This window comes from Sinocyclocheilus grahami, unplaced genomic scaffold (assembly GCF_001515645.1).
Source record: "Sinocyclocheilus grahami isolate Dianchi unplaced genomic scaffold, SAMN03320097.WGS_v1.1 scaffold751.1, whole genome shotgun sequence".
In the NCBI taxonomy this organism is placed as follows: Eukaryota; Metazoa; Chordata; class Actinopteri; order Cypriniformes; family Cyprinidae; genus Sinocyclocheilus; species Sinocyclocheilus grahami.
Genome location: NW_015505930.1, coordinates 15,969 through 39,727, shown reverse-complemented (window position 1 = coordinate 39,727; position 23,759 = coordinate 15,969). Strand labels below are relative to the sequence as shown.

The following is a 23,759-nucleotide window of genomic DNA, read 5'->3' as shown; positions in this document are numbered from 1 at the left end:
CTTGGTTGGTTTAAGCCTGTCATGGATAAATAAATATGACACTAAAGCTGCCAGTAGGTGGCAGCAAGTCTTCGTCTTAATGAGTGATCCATTGACTCATTCATTCAAAACGGCTGATTCCTTTAGAAACTAAGCTAGCGATTGTCTTTATGAATGGGCCACTGAATCATTGACTCAAATAATTTGTTCAAAAACACAGATTCATTCAGTAACAAAATACACATTGCTGCCTCGGAGACACACAATTGGTCTTACTTCGGCTTTGTTAAAAACTTTTTCTTGGCTAAACGGACAGCATTGTGACTAATATAACACACTTAATACTAGCGTCTTGTTTGTTGAGCTGTTATATAAAATCAATTAATTTGTGATCGCGCTGACTTTGTGATCGTGCTGACATTCGGGAAAGCAACACTCTTGATATAGTTAGACATTACTTAAAGCGATAGTTCACCCAAAAATGAAAATTCTGTCATTATTTACTCACCCTCAAGTAGTTCCAAACCCATATAAATTTCTTTGTTCTGCCAAACAGAAAGGGAGATATTTTGAAGAAAGTTTGTCACCAGGCTGTTTTGGCGCACCATCGACTTCCATAGTAGGAGGAAAAAACTACTATGGAAGTCAATGGTGCCCCAGAACTGCTCCGTTTCCCACATTCTTCAGAATATCTTCCTTTGTGTTCTGCAGAACAAAGACATTCATACAGGCTTGAAACTACTTGAGGGTGAGTAAATGATGACAGAATTTTCATTTTTGGGTGAACTATCCCTTTAACTATCACGACATAAATATTAAAAACTACATTTCCTACAGGGCATTTTATTTTAGCCCCCATATATTGAATTATATTGTAAACTGATATCCTTCATCCAGCACTGAAAAACTCTCATGATGTGTTTGTTTTTTTGCAAAGTTACAAAATGTCAGCTCGCACATCATTAAAACAACAGTTAGGATATTAGTATACAATAAATATCGCACACTCCTCGCTCATTTACTTTCTCCTATTTTTGTTAAGTTACAGTATTTCACCACTTATGTACTTAAGTTTTTTATATTAACTTAAATATTTACATTTCATGGTTTGTTTATCGATTTAAAAAATATATATTTCAGAATTAATTCATAAGATTTGTATGAAAAATGCTTTTTGTTTTTTACTATGCCAAGACTTCTGAACACAATTACCTTAAGGTAACCCCCCAAAATAATTTTTTTTAAATGTATTTTTTGGGGTGGGGCCTTGCACATGGATTGCAAAAAACATGTTTTAATATCAAATCATATAAATCATTCTACCAGTGCAGTGGTTCTCCTCGCTGTCAGCTTTACATCATCTACTGCAGGGGTGTCAAACTCATTTAAGGTTGGGGGCCGGATCGGAGAAAATGTCCCCTTGTGTGGGCTGAATTACCTTTTGTTAAACCCTAGTTTGCTCACAATTACATTAATATTAACCATACAAGCTACAATATAATAAAAAAAAAAAAATCTAGGACAACTTTTTTTTTAAAGATGATGCTTGGTTATTTTAGGGGTGTGCAATATTGACACAATGTCTTTTTTTTTTTTATAGTGATGATTACCGTATTTTGCAGTGTGTTTTTGAGATAGCATCTTTAAGCCTGTAAGCCTGTCATGGATAAATAAATATGACACTAAAGCTGCCAGTAGGTGGCAGCAAGTCTTCGTCTTAATGATTGACTCATTGACTCATTCATTCAAAACGGCTGATTCCTTTAGAAACTAAGCTAGCGATTGTCTTTATGAATGGGCCACTGAATCATTGACTCAAATAATTTGTTCAAAAACACAGATTCATTCAGTAACAAAATACACATTGCTGCCTCGGAGACACACAATTGGTCTTACTTCGGCTTTGTTAAAAACTTTTTCTTGGCTAAACGGACAGCATTGTGACTAATATAACACACTTAATACTAGCGTCTTGTTTGTTGAGCTGTTATATAAAATCAATTAATTTGTGATCGTGCTGACATTCGGGAAAGCAACACTCTTGATATAGTTAGACATTACTTAAAGCGATAGTTCACCCAAAAATGAAAATTCTGTCATTATTTACTCACCCTCAAGTAGTTCCAAACCCATATAAATTTCTTTGTTCTGCCAAACAGAAAGGGAGATATTTTGAAGAAAGTTTGTCACCAGGCTGTTTTGGCGCACCATCGACTTCCATAGTAGGAGGAAAAAACTACTATGGAAGTCAATGGTGCCCCAGAACTGCTCCGTTTCCCACATTCTTCAGAATATCTTCCTTTGTGTTCTGCAGAACAAAGACATTCATACAGGCTTGAAACTACTTGAGGGTGAGTAAATGATGACAGAATTTTCATTTTTGGGTGAACTATCCCTTTAACTATCACGACATAAATATTAAAAACTACATTTCCTACAGGGCATTTTATTTTAGCCCCCATATATTGAATTATATTGTAAACTGATATCCTTCATCCAGCACTGAAAAACTCTCATGATGTGTTTGTTTTTTTACAAAGTTACAAAATGTCAGCTCGCACATCATTAAAACAACAGTTAGGATATTAGTACACAATAAATATCGCACACTCCTCGCTCATTTACTTTCTCCATGCGAAGCTGTCCAGTGCGTCACAGTGTCGTTTAATATTGCACACATAAAAGCACAGAAATACTGGCAGTGTGTGAGAGAAAAAAACCCCTAACAGTTCTTTACAATGACAAAAGGTAGCGAAGTGCGTTTTAGTGCTGTACCCTGTTTTTGTGCTTCGTCCTCATCCATTTTCAGTAGATAAGGTAAAGCTCAACTCTAATTTTAGGCGTTACAAAAAATAGCGCGAATTGTGTTCTTCACGTTGTAGTGACGGCGTCAGCGTTTATTAGCGCCGTAGCAGCGCCTCCTACTGATGCGGAGCGAATGTCACGATAAAGAATATAGAAAGAAATGTGTTTCTTTTATGGATCGTTCCTCAATATATGATGATGTCACACGGGGAAGTTACAAGTGATTATTTCTGTTTGTTGCTTCACTAAAAATAAAGCATTCAATACTGTGGAAACCTTTGCTGTGTTGGGGTTAGTTGACACAATTGCACAACATTTTAGTCATGAATTAACAAAACGTAGGAAAACTGTGCCAACCAGTCTCAGTCTCCCCTACTTAAATATTTGTTTAGATCTTTAAATCAAGTCTCATGCATAACAAGACAAAATACACTCAGCCCTTTGAACTGAAATCAATAATTAACTGCAGTAGGCCCGTGGCACTTATAATAAATGCATCAAATATATGCCATTTTCTGAGGAATTTTTTATTGAAACAAAGTTGCTTGTCAAATCGCTTTAACGTGCTACAAATAAGAAAAGTGACAGACTCCTCACAAGACATATTTTTGGAGACACTCTTGCGTTCCTCTATGCTTTCCCCTCTTTGTAATGCTATGTTCACTTGTTTGAGAATTGATTAATGCTGAAACCGTCTGTATGTTATTATTCTTCAATAAACTTGCAAGAATTTCAGTTCAACACAATGGTTCAAGCAGTTCTTTCGTAGGTTTGCTTGCAGATCTGGTCTTCACATCTAAGTTCCTTTAAGAGAAAAAACGTTTATTTTTTTTATTTGGCAATTTTATACATTTTATCTGAAAATTACATGTATATTGTTGTGTTCTTAGATTTTAAGGCCTATGCTTGTCTCACAAGGTAAAGAGTGTCTCCCTCCATCCAGTGTGTCCATCCTCTGTTCTTCTTTTCTCCTTTCTGCACACACAAGTCTGTCATTGTTCCAGTTGACTGTTGTCTGTTGTCTGTGGGAAAAAAAAAAAATATATATATATATATATATTAGCAGTATTTCTCAATTCTGGGCATATTTCTCAAACTCTAGACAATGACCACACATCATTTCATTGCCAATCTCTCGTGTGTGTGTGTGTGTGTGTGTTTTCCACTTGGCATTTTCTGTTGTCCAGTCCTTTGGTGATTTCCTCAAACTCTTCACCGATTCTGAATGAACAGGAGTAGTTTCGGAAAGTTGTAAAGGTTTTAATGGTGAAAGAGTCTCCGTCTTGCTCAAAAACTTTCTGTAGCTTTAGCATCCTCGCCATCTTTCTCGTGGCGAAATCAATTCCCGTCTTACATGTATTACATTGCACAAGGTTAAATCCATATTCTTTGTAAATACATTTGCAATACCATTTTCCCTTATTAAAAAAATAAATAAATATAAAAACATATCTGAATTAAAACATAAAAAATAAAATGCCTACTATACATATGCGTGTAAAATACCTAATATATAAAATATGAAAACCCTGAGAAATGCAATGAATGACGTATTCACCAAGAGCCACCATGTAACCTTCAAAGTTTGGATTGTCCACTATGTCCCAGGTTCCACTGTAGTTTGCAGGCATGCTTGATCCTGTTGATCCTGAAGCTTTTGAACCTACACTCTTTAAAATAAAGGTGCTTCAAAAGGTTCTTCACAGCGATGCCATAGAAGAACCATTTTTGGTTCCACAAAGAACCATTCAGTCAAAGGTTCTTTAAAGAACCATCTCTTTCTTACCTTTTTGTAATCTGAAGAACCTTCTTTCACCACAAAGAACCTTTTGTGAAACAGAAAGGTTCTTCAGATGTTAAAGGTTCTTTATGGAACCATTTAGACAAAAAGGTTCTTCTATGGCATCGTGAAGCACCTTTATTTTTAAGAGTGTAGAAGCTGGAATTGAAAGGTTCATGTGTGGAAATGAGAGAAGCAGATGTGGTGTGTTGTATTTCATAGCAGGTCTGTGTGTAGTAATTTGGGGTGATTCCTAGGACACAGCAGCTATTTTAGAGGCTTGTTCAGAGGGATTTCTTTAACTCTCATACAGGCAGGCAACTTTTCTTGACCCTCTCCTCTAGGAGATGCTTCAGAAGTTGTCTCGAGGCTGCATTGAGGTGGGTTTAGTTCTCATATGGGTTTTATAATTCATCTATACTAAGTTCACACTGAAAATTCAGTCATCATTTACCCGGTGTGAATGTGGGCAGTGAAGGTTCACAATAAATAAAAGTAAGACACCATAAAATGAAGTCTTCTGTGATGAGCTGACCAAAATCAAAATGACCAAAAGTCATTATTTTCTGGGGGAAAAAAGGTGCAATATTTACAGTGCAATAATAATAAATATGTTAATGAAAAAGTCATTAAAATCTCTAAAACTATACTGAGACTAACCACTAGAGGGTGTCATTTGATATTACCCAACCGATGATCTTGCTTCTCCCCCAGAGCTACAAACCTGCTATTCCGACTGGCCCTGAGACCTTTCTGGTAAGTACTGTAATTATTGTATGAAATTTCTTCCCTCAGGCTTACCTCATTATGCAAATACTTCAAATGTTTCAGTAAGACGCATTTAAGGTGCATACATAATTTTCTTTCATTATAGCTGTACATCTTGCTAATGAAAGTGTATTCTGCTGTATATAGAATCATCTGAAGTGACAGAAAAGGCACAATGCTTCACCACTTCTTAGTTCATGCAGCTTTTCAGACCAGCAGGTGGCTTCCAAGAGATCAAAGGTTAAAATTGTAAGGTGTGTGTGTGTGTGTACTGGTTTATATATCCTGGTGGGGACTTAAACCTGAATACACACAGACTCATGGGGACTCGTGTCACGTTGGGGACCTAAATTGTGGTCCCCACAGGTACAAAAGCTTATAAATCATACAGAATTAAGATTTTTGAAAATCTAAAACTGCAGAAAGTTTCCTGTGAGGGGTAGGTTTGGTGTAGGGCAATAGAATATACGGTCTGTACAGTAGAAAAACCATTACGCCTATGGAGAGTCCCCACAAGGATAGCAAACCAGACGTGTGGGTGTGTGTGCAGACATGTATTACATAAAAATGTTAAAATCAATATGGTTTCTTTCTGGCAGTCAGATTGTTCTTTTCATCTTTGCGGTGCTTTTCCTGGCACCACAGTTTTATGTTTTGTCAAGGTAAGCGACCTATAATGTTTTGCAGATAAAAAAAAGCTGATCTCTTTATATAAAATAAATACATTCATATGCGCATACGTGTTATCATGTGATGTGATATGCCTAATATTCAGCAGTAATGTTTTCACAGGCCCAAATCTTCTCGCTATTGTGAAAAGCCACTGTTGAACAATCTTATAGCCTTCATTGTGTTCTCTTTTATAGCAACAGGTAATCTGATTTTGATATTTATAAATGGCTTATGTTGCATGTTTTTCTGCTTTCGAATTTGAAATATTAATTATCAACCCTTCTCGCCCCATTGAAGGTTTGGCTGTAGCGCTTACACTAACGGACCCAGTTCCCAAGAGCATCAGGGTAGCTTTTCATTCATTTGGGCTGTTCGCATTTATGCAGGGACTTTGTACAGTCATTCTTACCCTGTCTGCACCTCAGTGTGTAAGTGTGAAATATGGTATTATGATTTTATGTGCAAAAAAAAAAAAAGGTTATATATATCACTTTTTATTTTTCTCAGGCGAAGACCACCACTGAATTGTATATCTTTTCTTTGGTTGTCTCTTGGGCCTGCATAGTCTCAACAGGTAGGATGATATACTTGTTTTTTTGGTCAGTTCCATTCCATAGTATTAAGTGTAGTAGAAAAAAATATATATAAAGGAAGAAATAACCATTGTGTCTCTACCCAGCTTTCTTTCTGGTAAGAGGAGGTCTTTGCCTGATTCACAGACTGTTTCCTCATTGGTTAAGAGATACGTGCCTCTGGGGTTGAAAATGAGCCGCTGCTGCAGTACGGCCTTCTACTGACACTCAATACAGGTGCATCTATTATTTACATGGTTTTCAGACAATTGTGAGGCATAGGTTAAGACAGATTCTATTTAATGACACACGTTTTCACTAATACTAGCATACAAGGGAGGAGAAATGTTGCAGAATGCATTCAAATTTTATTTATAGTTCCACACGTTTGGGTTCTATTTGGAATTTTCTGAATCCAAGACATTTGAAAAGAGAAAAAAATACAACACAGATGACTTCAAAAATATATTTTATTGCTATGTAGTAAAAGCACTGCAAAATATGGAATGATGTATGTGATGACATGTAATACGGCTGAATACCGTAGCAACATTTCTTTAAAACATATAATGGAAAAGCAAATATGTTAATCCAGTCAGAAAGACACAAACGTCATTGAAATACACAATATGATCTCTATGATGTTAAACATTTTTGTATTTATAGGCACCTTAATAACATAGGAATCTATTTGAAATTTGTGTAAATACACATAAGGACTTCAATGTGTGTGCATTTATTGTAATGTTTTATTAACATTTTCACATTAGATGATTAGATCCCTGTGGAATGTAATATTGTTCTGCTTCACTACAAAATGTTAAATCGGTGGTTATAAATCATACAATGCTGTCCAGCTGTCCATAAACAACTCCTACCTTGTTTCATAAAGCATGCAATGCTGACTAACATACACTTCTTAGATTTTAAACAACACAGTATAAAAACAGACTTTACGAAGGTATTCATGTTTAGATATAAAACTATTGTAAGGTGTTGTGCCTTTTCAACTGCTCTACACATAATGAACCTTTGTTTTCTGAGGTATGACAACTGTCTTTGACACAAATACATTTTCAACAGTTCTGGAATGGTTTTATCAAGTAAGGCCAACAATAGAAACTCAAATCCGTCTAAACTTGAAACATTTGTTCTGTCCTAAAAACACTGGATATGCCATCTTAGGTAATAGGCAAGTTTTGTGTACATGCTTTATTAGGATTTCTTAACCTGAGGTTTGTGATTATGTCTGATGAATAATTGCAGCTATGTAAAAAGTAAAAAAGTCAAATTACAGAGCATTCAAATGCATGTTTTATCTGATCACTGCTTGGTCACAAAAAAAAAAGTCGAAAAAGTGTTCCATAAAAATAAAAATTTTCATACGCATCTTCTTCATTGCTTCTAAACAGTTGGATCTTGTAAAATAAGGATTTCAGCACTATTATAAGATTGATTACTTGGAAAAAAGTTATTGTAAGCTACTAGAGTTCCTGAGATTTGAAGTCGTTTATAATGCAATGATTCCATAGCACAATCAAACTGCAAAGTCCTTATCACAGCATTAAAATAACTCTCACACATATCACACCTCAACTGGTGTGAAAATTAAACTTAAATTTATACTCCTCAATCATTTCCAATACAGCATTCAATTTGAGCTATAAGCCCTGGTGGGTGGCTTCACTGACCGATTTGTACTGGTCTTTAGGCCATTTATCCTAGCAATGCATCATAGTCAATGTACCATATAAGAGTACCGCTCTTCGGCTGTACTTTGGTGATGGGATACTTGGATGATTCGCCCTTAATTCGGCTGAGTTGACTGACAAGTTCATGCTTGCTCTTGCCCATAATTAAAACACCTACCCTTCGAGCCCTATTGATGGCTGTGAATGTAAGACTCATCCTCTGGTGAGGTTTAATGGGGCTTTCTGTCAGAATTACCAAACGTTCCTCGTCGTTTTCCAACTTGGTGTCCTGGAATAGTGAGGCAGTGTGGCCGTCCTGGCCTACGCCAATCAGGATGTAGTGGAAGCTGGAGCCATTGACATGTTTCTTGATTTCCTTCTCATATAATGTTGGACCACCATCCTCTTCCACACATAACCGTTGGGTCAGATGCACAGGCATGGGGTGGATGTTGAAGTAGGGTATGCGGATATGCTGAAGCAGGAAATCGTGAATGGACCGGAAGTTGGAACCTGATTCTGTATGTGGCACACAGCGCTCGTCTACTTGCCATATGTGAGTGTTGCGCCACGGAAAGGTGTAGAGGTTCAGGGCCAGTGCCCGGAGCAGTGCCACCGGGCTGGAGCCACCAGACAACGCCAGGTGAAACTGACCTTCTTCATGAATGGCCTCCTCAGCAGCCAAGAGAAGATCAGAAGCCAAGCGCTCTACCAGTTCCTGTGCCCAGGCAGATACCATTTCAGAGCTACGGTACTTCCCTTGCATCACTTGGAAGTTGTCCTCGGCACCAGGTTTGATCACGTTGACCACAGCTTCATGGCTAAAGGCGACCTGATGGCCCTGCAGCTGAAAGTTTAACAGGTTACCATTGGCTACGCCACCTGGATACACCCGTGGAAAGACCCGACTCAGACCTTCAAGGAGGGGAGTCCAAAACTCCCAGGAAGCAAGGAGTCCTTCGGCACTAATAAAGCTATCCTTGAGTCCAAAGAAGACGTGTGAGATCAGCTCACAATAAGCCTCTCTGGGTGTGACCGATGACTGAATGTAATAGTCACTGAGTGGTAAACCCAGCACGTTTACGTCTTTGTATTCAGTGACCTCTTTCCAGTCACCGCTGCTCGCCAGTTTGGGCTTGAACAGGTTCTTGCTCAAAAGAATCGCAGGGTACTGGAGGGTACCGTGACCCAGATAAAATATGATCTGTTTGGATTTGCACTGAACATTGTTGGGATCCTGGACACAAAATACATTGCTTTTGAAAAGTACACGTGCATAAGAAACCCGTTCATCAAGTGCCTTGCCTGAGGTCATAAATATGGGGATACCCTCGTATTGTGCATTGTCGACATGAACGACCACACCTGTAAAGACAATTATAGTCAACGCAAGCAAGGCTAGAGTGATTTTCCAGTCACACTGCTATGAATCAATGATTATGTTTACATGCACTTAGGAAAACAGTTTATTCCAGGATTTTCACAGAAAGCAGCATTCTGAAAGATTATGTAAATGTGAAAATTTTTCTTTCACCTTTAAATGGATTAAGAGATTAATGTGGTCAAGTAAATGCGTAAGAGGCATCCTGACAGTTTTTTGAGTGTGCAGTAACTGACACAGGCAGGCAAATAAAAAGATAACATTTTAAACTGTAATGTACATAAAACAACTGCAGGCTTAGTGACACATACATAAGGACAAATATGAATTTGACAGGGAGAGACTGTGAGGACATACCTGCTTCGCCTCTGGACAGTATTGTGTCAGCTCGAGCGGATGGTGACACTACAAACAAGCGTTTCCAGTAGATGGTCACGTGATCGTGACGCTGGTTAATATTATGGTTTGAGTAAATATCATTCGAGATTTTTAAAAATATGTTGACTGATAACACGGGGACTTATAAACCCGTGAAGGGCTTAAGGAGCTATTAAAACACACATTATGTAAGTGTAAATATCATAACAGAGATATTTAAATCTCCCTGAGAGGGGAGATTTAAAAACGTGCGTGTGCTGTGAAACAAACAATTAAATTAATTGCATTCTTTGACAGTACCAGTTTAAAGTCCGTGTTGAGAAGTCAGGTAGGTTGTCTGCATTTTAGCTTGGACAATATTTATTTATTATTTATAATATAATGATTTATTACTTAATTATCCAGAATTTGCATCGAAAATGTAAATCCCCTTCTGATTGTGTTATGCAGATCGTGTGTTGCCCAGAGGAGGGCGATATTTGCCAATAGGTGCTGAATGAATTATTCCAAGCGTGGCTTTCAGTGAACAGATTCCCCTTGTCAAGGTATACCATTAAAAAAAATTGTTATGCTGCAGTTGAATAGAAGGCTATAACTAAATTAAAAGACATATCAAAAGTTTTTCAAAACCTCAAGAGTACCTAAAGGAGTTTAGGCCTTCTTACACTTGATTTCACAACATATTGAGCAATTAGTTTTCATCAGCATGGTGTGCAAAATTGCAGAAATAGTAAGAGTAGTATGTAAGCATGATATTCCGAACATAGCTATTATTGTTGCAGTTCTACTTCGTGATGCTAGTGACTCAAACATTATATAAATTTAGGTTACATACACTTCAGTATAATCAAAAGCATTGTATTGATGTTAGCGGCCCATTGCAGGATTTGTTCCATCATATAATGTCATTTCCTACGGCTATTATTGTTTGAATGCTTAGAGTCACTCATCACTGTTTGAATCCAAAACATTTTCTGCAGATACGTGTTTAGCGGTTCTGCAAATGTTGCTACATGTCAGAGAAATTAAGAAAGGAATGAACAACTTCTTAGCATTTCTTGGTAAGCCGTCTTAACGTGCAGCCAATGGGGCTACGTGTGATTTGAGTGTGTGTGTGTGTGTGTTAAAGGGAGCTGGAGGTAAGAGTGGCTATGGAACCAGGGGGCTGATTGTGTGTAAGATCTCCCACACTTCTTACAACCATCCGTGTTCTTCCCATCACCCCCTTCCCACTGCCACCCTGCCACTTGCCTTCCTTCCTATATATTCAAGTGCTTTGTTTCTCCTGAAGTCCTTTGTTCTTCCTCCGGCACAACATTCCAATCAAGCTGAGCACACAAACACATGCATATGAATGTGTGCCATCCTCTTTATTGGGCCTCTTCACCAACACACATTACATGTATCATCCCTGTGTCTAAGCACTGACTAATTTAAAGATCTGCCTGCTACTTAAGAGCTCAATACTGCCAGATTAAGAAAGTGAATGAATGTTGTTAGTTAGGCGGTGGATCAAAGAAACAGCATTCCTTTAGAAGAGAACTTGTGAAATATATGCTGACGATATTTATGTTATAATTGTATAGTTAGTACATAAATAACCTCAGCATATATTTCACATTTATACTTCAGTGCATGGTTTTTTGGATAAAAAAAAAAAATGTATTTATTAATTTTTTCATTAGTTTTTTGGAATTCCCGATTCTGGTGTGGTAATGTATATATTTGTATATTAACTGCTTGTATATTTGTATAATGACTGTTAAGTGCGTAATTGACCAATGTTACAAGTAATTGAATTCCCAAATAGCATGTCTTTCATATCACTCTGTGGCTTCATTTTCATTTTTCATCTTAAAATAATATTTTTTTTAATAATTAAAGTTATCAAGGTTAATCGAGTTAAATATACTGTATATGTGTGTGCATTTAATTGAATTATATTAATTATGGTCTAAATTTTGAACAGTGTAGACATTGTTTTATAATTTAACAAAAGTCTCTTGTTGTGAAATAAATATAATTGTGTTTACAAAATGTTCTTGCATTAGCTTTATATAAATGAAATGCTACTTGCTTTGATGTTTTGTAATATTATGCAATGACATTCATTCGTTTTTAATTACGGCTTAATTGACTAAACACATTGTAGTCACTTTAAATCTAAATTCCATGTATGACTCACTTTTTAATTATGTTAACTTTGCATTAATAATGTGTTAACATCTTGCCATATGTCACTGGCACATATCTCGCGGCAGCACTCCCTTCACCCCCAGTAAAGGGATCAGTGTAGGACCGGGAGCGTTAACAAAGCTTTTGAAGGGCAGACAGTCTCGACGCAGCCTACAATGGAAAGCCGCCTCTGTATTTGCGTTTTTTGGCGAGAGGTGGTGACGAGGGTGACAAGAAGTTGAGGGGTGGAAGAGTTGAATGACCCTGCAGCAGTGGTCCCACTGCAGATCCATGACCCCCGGAGTAACGGGCCAACCTCCTGGCGTGAAGTGCTTTGTATTGGCGGTTGTGTGGAACAGGGTGGAGAGGTGAAGGGGGGTTGATGGGAGTGCAGCAGATAATTCAGGCCTCCTGCAACACACATGGCCCTTGAATGAAAAGGGAGCTCGGCATTGTGAGGGCATCTCAATGGCTCTAGCTCCTCATTTGTTGAAGACAAATGTCCCTCTGAACATAAGTGTCTTTTGCTTAAACCCCAAACAGAGCGAAGTCATTAATCATCCATTTTGTGTGGCCGAGCACTTGCTCCAAAAATTAAGAGTCGTACTCAACATTCATAGAAGCTGGCATGAAAAACAAAGGATTACTTTACTGAACCATTAATAAATGTTACACACAAATAAATATACTCTCACATATACACAAAAGAATATTATTAATAAGCAGATCACGTTCAGTTTGGCGTTTGTGACCAACTGCTTGCCATTTTTTCAGCCTGCACTTTTTTTTGGACTTTTAACTAGTTGATATGGGAGTTTATGGGCATGTTAGATTTTAGTGACCTTTGTAGAGGCATGTATTCTTTAATAGGGACAAATAGCATTCTAATTTGCAGTAATTGTATTGTATTTAATTGCATAACTAAGTATTTTCTTGCATTTTAATAATAGATAACCTAACCTAACAGTAACCTAATAGATATCTCCTCATGTTGACTGATTATATTAAGAAAAACATCTTTTGTATTACAAGTTTTCTGAAATGTTGTCTAAATATGCAAATGTGGCACTTCTTAATTAAATATGCACTAATTTGCATACATTTCCAAAACAGAAATCTGCACTGTGGATGAAGCCAGGCTCAAAATTCTTGCTTCATTTTGCTGACATATGAGACTCAAAGGTTTTTACTGAGAGGATTTTAGATATATTTTTCTCTCTCATAAATCAGAAAATACTGTCAACAGCCAGAAGTAAGTAAGTAAATAAAATAAAATAATCTTTGATCAAACCCTGATGTAAAAACCTTCAGAATATATATGGGAATAAAACTGTAATGTTTGTAAGTGCTACTGAAGTGGAGATTTGTGGCTTAGTACATGAGGGGGGGAAAATGCTCATTTTGGCCTTTAAAGATAGTTGTAATTAGATGCAAATAGATAAAATGCTATAAAATGAACACTTAAGGTATATTTTGGATGTTTTCTTTCCAGTAGTCTGAAACAACACGTTATGACACGCCAAATAGCCCAAAATCTCAAAACTTGACCATTACATGAAAAATCAGTGTTTTTGCCTGTAGTGTCTTATGCCTTAATAATAATTTTGGTTTAGTTGGTTAGCTGTTTTAACCTAGGGCTCTGCCAGCCATGTTTGGCAGACACAACCCTAAAACCAGCTGACTGAGAATATTTTGTTTGCACATATACTTCTTTCTGGATTTTTATACTTGGCATAGGCCTAATTTTGCGGACATACAATGAAAAACAATATTTGATGGTGAAACAATTTTCATTCAGAAACTGCTAGTAAATTTCACAAAGAAACAGCAAGTAACACACTGAAGAAATAAAATGACTGAAATAATATTTTCCTGTAAAAAATACTCCAATAATCTTTGTTTTATTAACATTTTTGCAGTGCATTTAAAAGTATTGGAGACTAGAATGTAAAATGCTTTGGGGACATTTAACTGATATATCAGGGTTTAAGTTTAGTCTTAATATTAATGCCAGTAAAAACTCTCTGAGTCTGGATTTTGTTCAGAGCCCTGCCACATAAATCCCTGCTTGAGTTTGTCTAGAATTAAAGCTGAGGTATTTCATTCATTGTCTGTCTAATGAATATTTATAGCTGCTCTCACAATGCAGGCAGCCTCCAAAGCTCTTGAGAAGAAGTCAGCTTGTGTTGGACTCCCAGGTCAAGGAACTCTGACAGACTGCTGCACAAAGGAGACTTGACTCAAGCATTCCTTTGCGTTGCCTTCGGATGCTTTTGTTTGTCATATTTCACCATCTACATATTCATACTCCTTTAACTCATTAGTAGTTATTCATTCATTGAGGCAAGCCCACTTGACCCCTTCTCTAACTTGTCATGGGCATAAAATAGTGATGGTTGGTTTGCCAAATATTTTAAGTGTGCTTTAGTAGGCCCTATATACCACAACCAATAGCTTTAGTTGCAGTTTATGCTTTAAAACATTTTCCACTTTACCCTGTGCTGAAAAAAATCTTTACAAATCCATAAAAGCATTATATAAAACTCCATCTTCCTGACAACTGCAACTATTTTGTGTTAGACAAATGTGATTTGTAAAGTACAATTAAAACAATCTTAAAATAATTTTCAGTCACTGTTAATAACCATTACTAAAAAAAATTTTATCGTTTAAGCCTACTGAAATTCGCATTAAAATATGAAACTAATTGCAGTCTGCAAAAGAAATACCTGGATATTAGCTTCAAAGGAGAGGAATACTAAACGCCCTCTCTTTGAACTGATACCGTACCCAATCGTCTAAAATTACTATTGTGCAAATGAACGTGGGCAAACATCCGAAACTCATTGAACAGGTGTGGGGGCCGTCACTCAAAGCACCCTTGTGTCCCAAGGCACGCCCACCAGCGCCATATATGGAGCGCATTCCAGGGGGCGGAGTCACCTGGCTTCCCATATCCATGAATGAAACCTCAACTCCACTTAGTAAGTTCCTTCATGCCGGAGTCGGAGGAGTTTCGCATGGACCAAAAAGTTTAATTTGACAAACGCAATGGACTACAGACGCACTCGGTTTCATTTCTTATTTTTGTATTTATTTGTTAACAACGTATTTATTGGGATCCAGTCAAAAGAACGTAAGTACAGGTCGAGATTTTCTTTGTTTGAATCTTTTCACTCAGAGTTCACGTTTCTATTTATAATTACTGTATGATGAATGAATAAAATATATTATTTGTGACAAAATCGTAATGGTTAGATTTTCATATAATATTTCGAAATATGTTTAGGCTATATGTTTATATTTTTCCTCTACAAATCTACATATAAGACATTTAAATGAGTAAATTCCTTTTTTTTTTACTGTAACAATATTATATGATCCTTAGATGTGCTACTTGATATGAAGGCTGCCGGAAGTGAATTAGGTTGGTTAACCTGGCCGAATGAAGAAGGGGTGAGTCTTATTAATTGATCCGTTCCCTGTACATTCACCATACCCTGCGTTAAGATCCATGAATAGACTCTCTTCAGTCCAGTTTCGTTAAGTGTACATCTTAAAGAGGTTACATGGATGCATGAGTCAGTGTCATTTCGTGCTCTAAAACACCAATCAAAATTAGTCATATTCTCTCAAATCCATTAAAAAGCTGCTTTTCTCTCTCTCTCTCTCTCCTCGCAACAGGCTTGAATAACATCCGAACCTATCATATTGTGTATTGATGAATATTTAATGTACAGTAGCTCCAAAAAGCATTTGGACACCATATGTCCATATATATATATTGTTATATTTTTATGTGTAACATAAGTGCTCCAGTACATTTTGGGATGTTTTGCACCAGAGTGTTTAAATATTTCTTTTCTGAAGGATTGAGCAGAAATAAATTCTGGTTATAGGCTTTAGAGTGCGCAAACCACTTTTTTTTTCTTTTGAGCTTTGGTTTATAAGAATTCACTGTGAATTCCTCTTCAGCCACACAACGACCTCTCAAGAGATGTACCGAGAGGGTTCCACCACTTCCCCTGACCATGCATGCTCACACGCTAAAGTGTTTAATTAGTCTTTTCGAGGCTAGTCCTGTCATCTTCATTCCCTGATGTCGTGAAGGCTTCTATCAGCTCTACTCAGCTGCTGGACCCTTTGAGGTCACACTTATTTTGCCAGCTATTTCAGTACTTTTTGAAGAGTCGAGTTAAAAGGGAGTTGTATCAAGGCAGAGCGCGGTGGGAAAGAGGAGAGCAGAGGCCTACTTTTTGTCAACCACACCCTTCTAATGAGTTTTACAAAGGTGTGATTCCCGCAGTTTTAGTCTAACATTTAGCAGGATATTGTAATATTTCATTTTAAAGTTATTTAAGTGCTCTGTGGTACTATCAAGTCAATTATTTGTCTTTCTGAGAATCCCGATAAGCCTGACTTAACCAATGGCATGAGTTTTGGGTGAGACTTAAAGCAGTCATTAATTTTCCAATACAGAAATAAAATGCTCCACCTTTGAAAAAAAAGTTTAATTTGAGTGACTTTTCTCTCATGCTTATTATGAGATCATAAAACATTTTCTCTTTTTTCCATCTTTCTTAGTGGGAGGTTGTCCAGACGGTGGTGAACGGCTCTCTTCTTTACACCTATAGTGTGTGTAATGTTGCCAGTGATACAGAACAAGACAACTGGCTTCGTACGACCTTTATCCAGCGTAGGCCCGACGTCTCTCGCGTATCCGTAGAACTGCGCTTTGTCGTCCGTGACTGCAACTCGTTTGGCAGCTCGTCGCCTTCCTGTCGCGAGACTTTTGGCCTCTATCTAGGCGAAACTGACACAGATGTTGGCACAAATTTCCGCAAGAGCCAGTTTCGAAAGATAGCCACCGTAGCCCCAGACGAGGTAACAGCTAATCGTGGAGGGGGCCGAGCTGATCTGCGGGTGAACGTTGAGACGAAGAGCATCGGGCCACTCTCCAGAAGGGGCTTCTACCTTTCTTTCCAGGATTTAGGAGGCTGTGTTGCTCTCCTGGGGCTGAGGGTGTTCTACACCACCTGCCCAGCCACGATGAGAAGCCTGGCCGCCTTCCCCGAGCAGGTGGCGTCAGGAGCGCTGGCGGAGGTGGAGGGCACCTGTGTGAAGGACGCAGTGATGGTTGGAGAAGCTGCTCCTCGGATGTACTGCACCGCTGAGGGAGAGTGGGTCGTTCCTGTGGGCCAGTGTCTCTGCCAAGCGGGATACCAAGCTGTTGGAGATGCTTGCAAAGGTGAGTTTTGATGTTTATTGTTTAGTAGTGTTCTGGGCTTCAATGATATGTTGAACTTATGCTTATTTAACAGTGGTTGATGGATATGGGTTTTTACTTAATTAAAAAATTCTGGTTCCTCTAAAGCATGGTGGCCAATATCGAATATACAAGTGATAATGTACAATCAGATTGTCACTATCCCAAAAGTGGTCAGACAAAAATATTTAAATGTAGATTGACGCAACTGACCAATCAGAATCAAGTATTCCAAAAAGCTGCATAAAGATGCTGATATATACTTAGAATTAGCAGTGAAACCTACTCAAAATTGTTGAAACACAAACTCAAAATTAACCAAAAAGATGAAAGAAAGAAAGAAAATGAATGGGGATAATTTCGAATTGGCCAAAAAATGGCATATCAATATATATAGCGGACTGTCACTATAATATACTTTACATTATTTCATTGTTTGAGTCAATAACTCTGCACAAGTTGAAGATCATTTGGGAACAACTGCAGGTCTTTGTGGGTGGGCAGATGGTAAATGTGTTGTCGGGTGAGGGTGTGTTCTGGGAAGCTTGCAATAATTTTGTGGTTGCCACAGAGTTGTCTGAGAAATTTGTGAGAGGCCAGAAATATGACTCAAGTCAAATGGAATGTCAGCCGTTTCCCCACCCTTTCACCTGCTGGTGTATTATTTCTACATGTGTGCTTAGCGCTTCGGGAAGGAAGTGTGAAGATACCAGGGTACTATGGTTAAGGAGTATATGTACATAGTTACAGTGGTATGATTTGCATTCATAGGTTTTTAACCTTTGCACATTCTCAGATATCTTGCATTTGAATAAGACTTAAATAACGTGTTTGGGTGAAAGGGTTAGTCTTCAATAATGAGCTATAATGCTTTTCATTAGATAAAAAGATCTGCAAACAACTTTTCTCAGAACTAATTTAGACTTTTATCAGCTAGTGACTTAACCAACTGGTCCCAATGTTTTTCTTTTTAGTGGATGTATGAAGTAATTTCCACTCAAGTTTGGTTTGGGATGTTATCTAACATATGATACATTCATACATTAAGTGTGTATTAAGTATTGGGCTACTATAACAAGTTCTGACAGAAAAAGGGATTCTATTTAAGGTTTTTCCAAATAGTTTCAAGGAATTCCCCCAAGGTCGTATTACACTTTTCCCATACCCTCCAACAGCTGATATGACTCAATGGGCAGAGCTACCATTACCTGTGTTACATTGTGCAAGTGTGTTACCATGAGAACAGCTCACCGCAGATTACAGAGAAGGTTTGGCATGCCCAAGGTCTGTCTGGGGTAGTCATCGTATAATTAAAGGTTGGGCTGGACCTCTCTGGACACCTTTTGTATTTGTGGGAAAATGTGGTTTTGAGTAGACACGCTATTTATATGTTACTGTAAAACGTAAAACCAAAGGAATTAAAATCCATTGGTAAACACATTGCAGACCAACTGCAGGGCACGTTTGTTGAACATGTTGTAAAAAAGGATATCACTGGAAAAAATGTTAGAGATAAATCTTTTCAAAAGTGCCATATAGGAACAGTCAGGAAGGGCAATCTCAGGAAAGCATGTTTTAAAGACCTTGGCCTCTGGCAGCCCTACAGGAACCTGCACCTGAAACAGACATTGAAGAACATCACGGGAGTTCAGAATATCTGAAGGCATTCGGGGTTATTGGGAAAAGGGCAGATTCCATACATTTCCTTCATAATGTAGTTTCCAGGAGACATGCTAAATGTTTTGACACCCTAGGAAGAAGTGTGATGAATGATGACCTGATAAAATAGCTCATGGGGGAGTTGTAATGGAGACTGGTATCTTGTTGACTTTGTGATGACATGTTTCAGGAATGAGGAGTACATGTCCAGACATCCCAACCTGTGGTTCTTTCCGTTCTGATTCTGACAAAGCCTTTTTTCTTCTTCTGTAAATGATTGTTTCACTCTGTAATTTGTTCATCCACTCATCTGTTGAAAGACTGTAGTAATTAACAACCTTTGCCCATACCTCTTGATTCAACTTGGTTGGGTTTTTTCTCCATAGAGTGAAAAGATGCCTCAAAGCATTCAATGTAAAAGAGGGTTCTTAACCCCAAGCAACCATTGAAACAATGAAGTTGCTGTTGTCATTGTTTTCATGGGAGTTTTTCATGAGTGGTTTTCTACGTGACTGCTGTTCTGTTCAGCTTATCGCCACCTGCCAGTGTTTGTTGGGGACAATTGTGATTGGTTGCCGGGCAGGGATGGGGGGAAGGGGTCTCATTTGAATGGTTAGCCATCAGAGAAACGTGGAATTGAGAATTTCGGGGGAGATCACAAGTGTTCCAATGTTTTCACTGCTTGTGAATTTGATACTGGCTACTACCAACGATGACTATAGTGTCATGATTTATTTTTATAACATTATATAAGAGTTTACTGTTAATTGCATTGACACATGAAACATTTTTGAAATTAGCTCCAGTTTAATAGATGTTTAATCCAATTAGCAGTTGGGCACTTTATTTAGTGATTCAGTGGTTATCTAATGGTTCAATGCTGCAACTAATACCTAGAGAGCAGTGTGGTCTATATTTTACTTGAATAAAATATAAATTTTATTTAATTAATCATTTATTTTTATTAATTTTATATTTTACTTTTTTGATTTTTTGATTATATTGCATATTTAATTGTGCTTTCTCATTTTTGCTATTTTGTGATAAAGGTAAAGTTAATCATTAAATTCGAATTTATTAACATTAAGTGTAACGTAAGCAAATGTCAAAATTAATATCTAGTTTTTATACTGTACATTTTTAATGTTGTGATTCCCAAATTCACTCATTAATTTATTCAAAATGGTAATTAAAATAGAATTGTATTTATAGGCCATAACATTAAAATAATTATTAAATATTGTTTAGGGAAACATTTCTTGATATTAAACCATTAGTTTTCTTTAAAAGCCACTGGATTGCTCTCGCACGTTGTTGAGGACTACTGTGTTGGCGAAATTGCTATTCTAACTGTTGACCTTTCTACCCAAAGGGTAGAAAAAAACTATTCCCTTTGTGCATTGTGTTCACCAGCCAAAGACTTGGAGTCTTATCAGCCCTGCCAATCATTTGTGTCATGCATATTTTAGTGGTTGTGGGAACATAAACATGGCACAAGTATGCAAAATGGCCTTAGTCACTTTTCCACACTTTGCTCACATACTGTTTCTGATGGCTCCTTGTCTGTCCACCAACGCAGCATTGCCCTAAATAGTTTCTTAGTGAAATCGGTCATCCTGACTCGTCAGTAGTGCCATGAGCAAATTACACATTACAAAGAGCTTTCTAAACATATTTCACACAAAGTTCCCATGGAAACAGCATTAACATATTGAATCAGACTTATTACTCATGGCTGACAAGCATCTTGGCGTTTGGTGAAATTTGGATTCATTCAGACCAATTTCATGTATGCCACTCTCAGTAGACACAAACATGAAGATTAGAGGAATAGAGTGGGAGTTTCCCACTCTTGTTCTGACTTCAAATAAAATGCACAAAAAAGGGCTGCCTTTCTTATGCGGACCCCCTCCTATAGACGTCCACCCTTATACACAGAGCAAATACACAAAACCCAATGTAAAATCCCAGCGGGAGAACTTCTGTCTGCAATCCTCACTCACCCATTCACACTCACACTCGCACACCTCCCATCGGTCGTCAATCTGAAACTCAGCCCTTTGTTTGAGGTGAGCACTGAGAGATGGGCCCCAGGGGGGACAAACTCCCCTCAAAGGAAGTTTCTCAGCTCTGTGGAATCTATATTCACAGTGATTTTGCAAGCCAGTGAGTTTCTCATGCCCATTAAAAGTACACCTATCAGAACCGGCCTCTTCTTAAGAGCGTGCATGTGATTCTGAATCATTGCTCTCGGATGCCTTTAATAATTGTTATCACCCCCCACCCCTGGCCTCCATTCCTTGTTTTCGGAGTTTCTTCCCTTTGTGTTTGTTATAGCATGTCCTCATCATTCGGCAGAGGAAGGAAAGGAGGAGAAGAGGAGACCAGAGGGCTTATATTGACGCTTGCAGTTCCGACATCCTGTTTTGTCCAACGGACATCCACATGCGCTTCATTGCATTTTTTTCAAATCTCTTTCTTTCAGTATTTTGGCACTAAAATTGACAGTGCAGACATAATTAGTCATGAAAGGTCTATACAAAAGTTGGTGACCAGTTTAACTGGTTTTATTTAAAAGTATCTTCCGGTTGCATTGTGAAGTGTGATCAGTTTGTTGAATGTTTGAATGACTGTTGTACGTTGCCTGTTGGTTGCACCATCTTGATTGGCTCTTTCTGTGTGCAGTTGTGATTGTGCCAAAATATTGACCTTCCCTTTATGTGCACAATGGCCAAAAATAAAGAAATGTGTGATGTGGTTATATATTAAATGTGAATCTGTCGTTTTAGTTAATAAATGCCTCATGTTCATCTGTTTTTTTTTTCCTGTCTTTTTTTTAAAGCTTGTGAACCAGGTTACTACAAGAGCACAGATTCCAGCCAGCCATGTGAAGTGTGTCCAGAGAACACCAAGCGCTCAGGTCGTGGAGCACTGCTGTGCCCCTGCATGGAGGGCTTCTTCCGGGCCCCTACGGACCCTGACTCTGCTCCTTGCTCTTGTAAGTGTGAATATGTGTTTTTTTTACTCCTCTACAATATTGTTTGATCTTAAGAAACAATCTTTTTTATTCTCTGCATTTTAATCTAGTTTCTAAACATACCATGTTTTGCTCTTCTAGCTCTGCCTAGCCCACCCCAAAACCTGGTATACATGCCCCTCCTGACTGCGGGGAGTTTGCAACTGAGCTGGCGCCCCCCGGCAGACACTGGCGGCAGAAGCGACATCACATACAGTGTGGCTTGCGAGCGCTGTGAGGGTGGTCTGTGTTCACTGTGTGGTGGGAGGGTGCGATTTGAGCCTGCGCAGACGGCCTTGAAAGACCCCGAGGTCGTGGTTAGCGAGCTGGAGCCTCATGTGAACTACACATTTACAGTCGAGGCCCAAAGTGGCGTGTCCCAGTTCAGTCGAAAGAGAGCCACGGCAAGCATTACAACAGCGCTTCACTTCACAGGTTAGATATTTAAGAATTTAAGTTTAAATTGCACAAATATCAAGCTATTGAGCGACAAGCAATAGTTCTGTCCTCAGTGAAGGTGAAAATGTGGCAAAAATCACATCCATTTGCATTTAATGTTTTGCCACATGAAGCTGAATTTTGAACCAATGAGGTTTCTATGTGGGCGGAGCTACCCAGTGCACATCATTGCCTGTCACAGCTCGATAAGATTAACAGATTAACATGGAGGAGAACTGATCACATGTCATGCCGGTTTAAGACACAGTGTATCAAATGGCATTAAATGTAAATTGAGACATTGATGGTTAGCGAAAATACTGATGAATTGTGCCTCTTTATTTAGATGGCCCAAGGGTGCTATTCCTGAGAGTAGAAGATCGGACCACCAGCACTCTGACTTTATCCTGGGTCGTGGACCACCATGTGCAGAATAACTATTCCCCCCGCTATGAGCTCATGTACCGCAAGAAGGTGACTATGATATCTTATTATGTTACCTTTTTTTTAATAAGAATATCATAGAGACTTGGGTGGTGGGACTGTAGACAAGCACCCAGAACACCCTAGTAACCACTTAGCAATGCGCTAGCAACCCACCTAGAACACCCAAGAAATCACTTATCAGTGTGCTAGCAACCCACCATAGCAGCTACTTGGCAATGCCCTGCCAAATCATCTAGAACAGTGTTTCCCAACCTTTTTTTAGTCGCGGCACCCTTTGGAAATTTTAACAAACTTGTGGCACCCTACAAAATGTATTTTGTCACAATATTTGAATTTCTAACTTCGATATGATAATTTGAAAAGTAGATATTCAGTACAACAGGGAAGAACTGCAGAATATAATGTCATACAGATATTTTTTATATTATTAAAAAATGTTGTCCATCAATAGTGGCAATCAGTAGGCTAATTTCTAATGAAGAGACCAATTTATATGACAGATTTTAATGTAGGCTTTTATACATATGTAAACATTATTTAATTACCATTATAACTAGCTATTCTCACAAATGTTTGCTCACTCAGTGTTTTTTTAAATTTACAGTGGGGTAATGTTGGTGCAGTAGCACGAGATAGCTTGATTTCAAACTTTGAATTGAATAAAAAATGACAAGCAGTCAGTAATAAAATAAGAACAAATAAAGAAATTAATAATGATAGCACAAATAAAAA

At 38.0% G+C, this 23,759-nt stretch overlaps 1 protein-coding gene and 2 pseudogenes across 1 annotated transcript in view; 1 reads left to right on the top strand and 2 right to left on the bottom strand.

The window, feature by feature from the left end:
• Positions 1-3,307: 3,307 nt before the first annotated feature.
• Positions 3,308-4,439, bottom strand: LOC107561008 (retinoid-binding protein 7-like; annotated as a pseudogene).
• A 3,536-nt stretch (positions 4,440-7,975) lies between these two features.
• On the bottom strand, positions 7,976-15,113 carry LOC107560996 (GDH/6PGL endoplasmic bifunctional protein pseudogene; annotated as a pseudogene).
• Positions 15,114-15,161: 48 nt separating this feature from the next.
• The window catches only part of LOC107560995 (ephrin type-A receptor 2-like), a gene marked incomplete at its 3' end in the record, with an annotated part of 24,561 nt that continues 15,963 nt past the window's right edge, over positions 15,162-23,759 (top strand). The window contains exons 1-6 of the mRNA XM_016245319.1: positions 15,162-15,337; positions 15,590-15,657; positions 16,786-17,449; positions 21,969-22,124; positions 22,245-22,577; positions 22,927-23,054. Coding sequence (XP_016100805.1) covers positions 15,253-15,337; positions 15,590-15,657; positions 16,786-17,449; positions 21,969-22,124; positions 22,245-22,577; positions 22,927-23,054 — 1,434 coding nt within the window. The remainder of the gene's footprint in view (positions 15,338-15,589; positions 15,658-16,785; positions 17,450-21,968; positions 22,125-22,244; positions 22,578-22,926; positions 23,055-23,759) is intronic.